Raw genomic sequence first — 2,500 nt, 5'->3', positions numbered from 1 at the left:
TGATTTTTTTTTAAAAACATTTTTTTCACAAAAGCCTTTTTTTTGCTGTGCAGACAGGACCTGCCATATCCAGTCACTGTTACCAGATGGAAAATGCTAAATTATCGTACTAAAACCTCAAAATCATCGTATTTTGGGGCGTTTTGGGAGGAAATTATTATTATAATTGTAATTATTATTACAACCGGTTAACAGGTGGCAGAACATTTTAACCGGTTAATGCTGATCCGGTCGACTATCGTTTAAACGGTTACCGGTTAACATCCCTAACATACACACAGCATACACAATCACAGCAACAATCTATTGTTGGGTGGTGCAGGTGACTATTCAGGGGTCCGCTTCTCGATTCTTGTCGTTGCTAACCGTCTTAAGACCGTCTCAGCATTCGCTTGGATTTAGTGGTGAGCGTTGCTGTCGAGAGAGAGTTGAGTCGCTCTTACGAAGGACTTTGCTAACGACGATAGCAAAGACGCTTTCGAGATACGGACTCCAGGTTGGCAGCTGTATGTTTGTATCTAATGACTTTTGTGTGTGTGTGTGTGTGTGTGTGTGTGTGTGTGTGTGTGTGTGTGTGTGTGTGTGTCTCCACAGCCCTGGTACAGATGTGACTACGCAGTTGGACAGCTGGATCGATAAGTTCTGTCTGGATGCTGATGTATTTGTACTGGTGGCCAACTCCGAATCAACACTCATGAACACCGTAAGTACATAGACACACACACACACACACACACACACACACACAAATTACTCAGATTCCATACTCATGAAAACTGTCAATACACAACACTTACACACACACACACGCACACAGAGTAGGACCTTTGTGTTGTTTATGTGCGCTCAGCCGTGTTATAATTCCGAAAGTCGTGTGTGTGTGTGTGTGTGTGTGTGTGTGTGTGTGTGTGTGTGTGTGTGTGTGTGTGTGTGTGTGTGTGTGTGTGTGTGTGTGTGTGTGTGTGTGTGTGTGTGTGTGTGTGTGTGTGTGTGTGTTGTTCCGTGACAGCACTGGTCTGTTTATATCCACTGAGGCATGATCGCCTTCTCAGCACACCACATTTTATAAGAGAGAGAGAGGGAGAGAGAAAGAGAACAAGCGTTTGGAGAGAGAGAGAGAGAGAGGGGCAGAGAGAGAGGGGCAGAGAGAGAGAGAGAGATAGAGCGAGAAAGAGAGAGAGAGAGAGAGAGAGCACAAGACGGTTTACAAGAGCAGGAGAGTTAGAGAACAAGATAGTTCGGAGATTTTGAGGAAGAGCAAGAGGGTTAGAGAGAGACGGGGAGAGTTAGAGAGTTATGGAGAGAGCAATAGACCGATTTGGAGACGGGGTGCAGGCATCCTCACACACTGGCCTTTAGTTATTATTAGTCATGTGACCGATACACACTCAGAATGGCTCATCCAGATGGAAGCTCTCACACAGGCTGAAACACTCTAAACAGAGCACCTGCCAAGCCGGGTTAACGCCGGATACACTATATTAGTGAGGGAGAATATACAAGTGAGATATAGTCTGGGAGCCATCTATTTATTTTCTCACGGGGGAGGTCGATATTATATAACTATTTAACATGCGATCTAAAGTGTGATGAAAAGCATCTGATGTCGGCATGGTTGACTTGTAAACAATCGACACGCTTTCGTTTGCCTAATAATGTCTTGCGAATTCCCATACCAACCAAATGCTGATATAACTGGGCTGTGACTACTGGCTAGTCATAATCTAAGTGCTACTTCACTTTGGCAGGTAGTTGACTTTAAGGTATGATGTCCATGGTAGCCTATATTGCATTGTTGGCCCCTGTGTGTCCGTTGTTTGTATTACAACTCAGTTCAATAAAGACGCTTTTGCACACCTCTGTAGTTGGGCAGGTGCGTAGGATGTTATCCCAGCGGGGTTGTCGGTCAAGTGCAAAGAAATCCCGCACACTGTCCATTCCACCAACAAACTTTAATACAACATTTCGGTCATCCGACCTTCCTTCTATTACAACTCAAACAGCACACTCTGCTTGTATCTTTGGTAACCCTTTACTTGATGCCGGTGCTGGTGTTCTATGTAAGACATAACGGTGTCATAACAATGTTGTATCACACTCATGCACATGTCATAAACATTATGTCAAAACCATTAACAATGTATGTTTCTTTTTCTTAACTTTTTTCATTAAGTAACATAACATTCGGTTATGGTAAAGACGGCCCTACCAATGTCAACTTTTCATGACCATAAAACGTTCGACATTGACATGTTCATGACTCATCCATTTTGACACTGTTATGACACTGTCACGTGACACTGGCATCAAGGAAAATGTAACCGGATCTTTTTGCTTGAGGACTTCTGAGCTTAGACATACACTTCCATGTTAAAATAATAGCCTGGATTTTTTCCTTATTTAAAAAAAGGGTGGGAGCAAAAAGATCCTGGTTGAAGTGGACTCCTCCTTTAGTTGTCTGCTACTGTGGTGCTGCCTACCAGTCAGACGTGTGGATGTG

The 2,500-nt window shown here is 43.5% G+C and overlaps 1 protein-coding gene across 3 annotated transcripts in view; it reads left to right on the top strand.

Moving 5' to 3' along the window:
• The window catches only part of LOC134450775 (mitofusin-1-like), a 21,951-nt gene that overhangs the window by 4,064 nt on the left and 15,387 nt on the right, over window positions 1-2,500 (top strand). For all 3 annotated transcript variants that reach the window (XM_063200757.1, XM_063200755.1, XM_063200756.1), the window contains exon 6: window positions 595-703. In XM_063200757.1, the coding sequence (XP_063056827.1) occupies window positions 595-703 (109 nt within the window). The remainder of the gene's footprint in view (window positions 1-594; window positions 704-2,500) is intronic.

The sequence above is a fragment of the Engraulis encrasicolus genome, chromosome 6 (assembly GCF_034702125.1).
Source record: "Engraulis encrasicolus isolate BLACKSEA-1 chromosome 6, IST_EnEncr_1.0, whole genome shotgun sequence".
Classification (NCBI taxonomy): domain Eukaryota; kingdom Metazoa; phylum Chordata; class Actinopteri; order Clupeiformes; family Engraulidae; genus Engraulis; species Engraulis encrasicolus.
The sequence above is the reverse complement of the archived record's forward strand: the minus strand, read 5'-3'. Positions and strand labels throughout refer to the sequence as shown.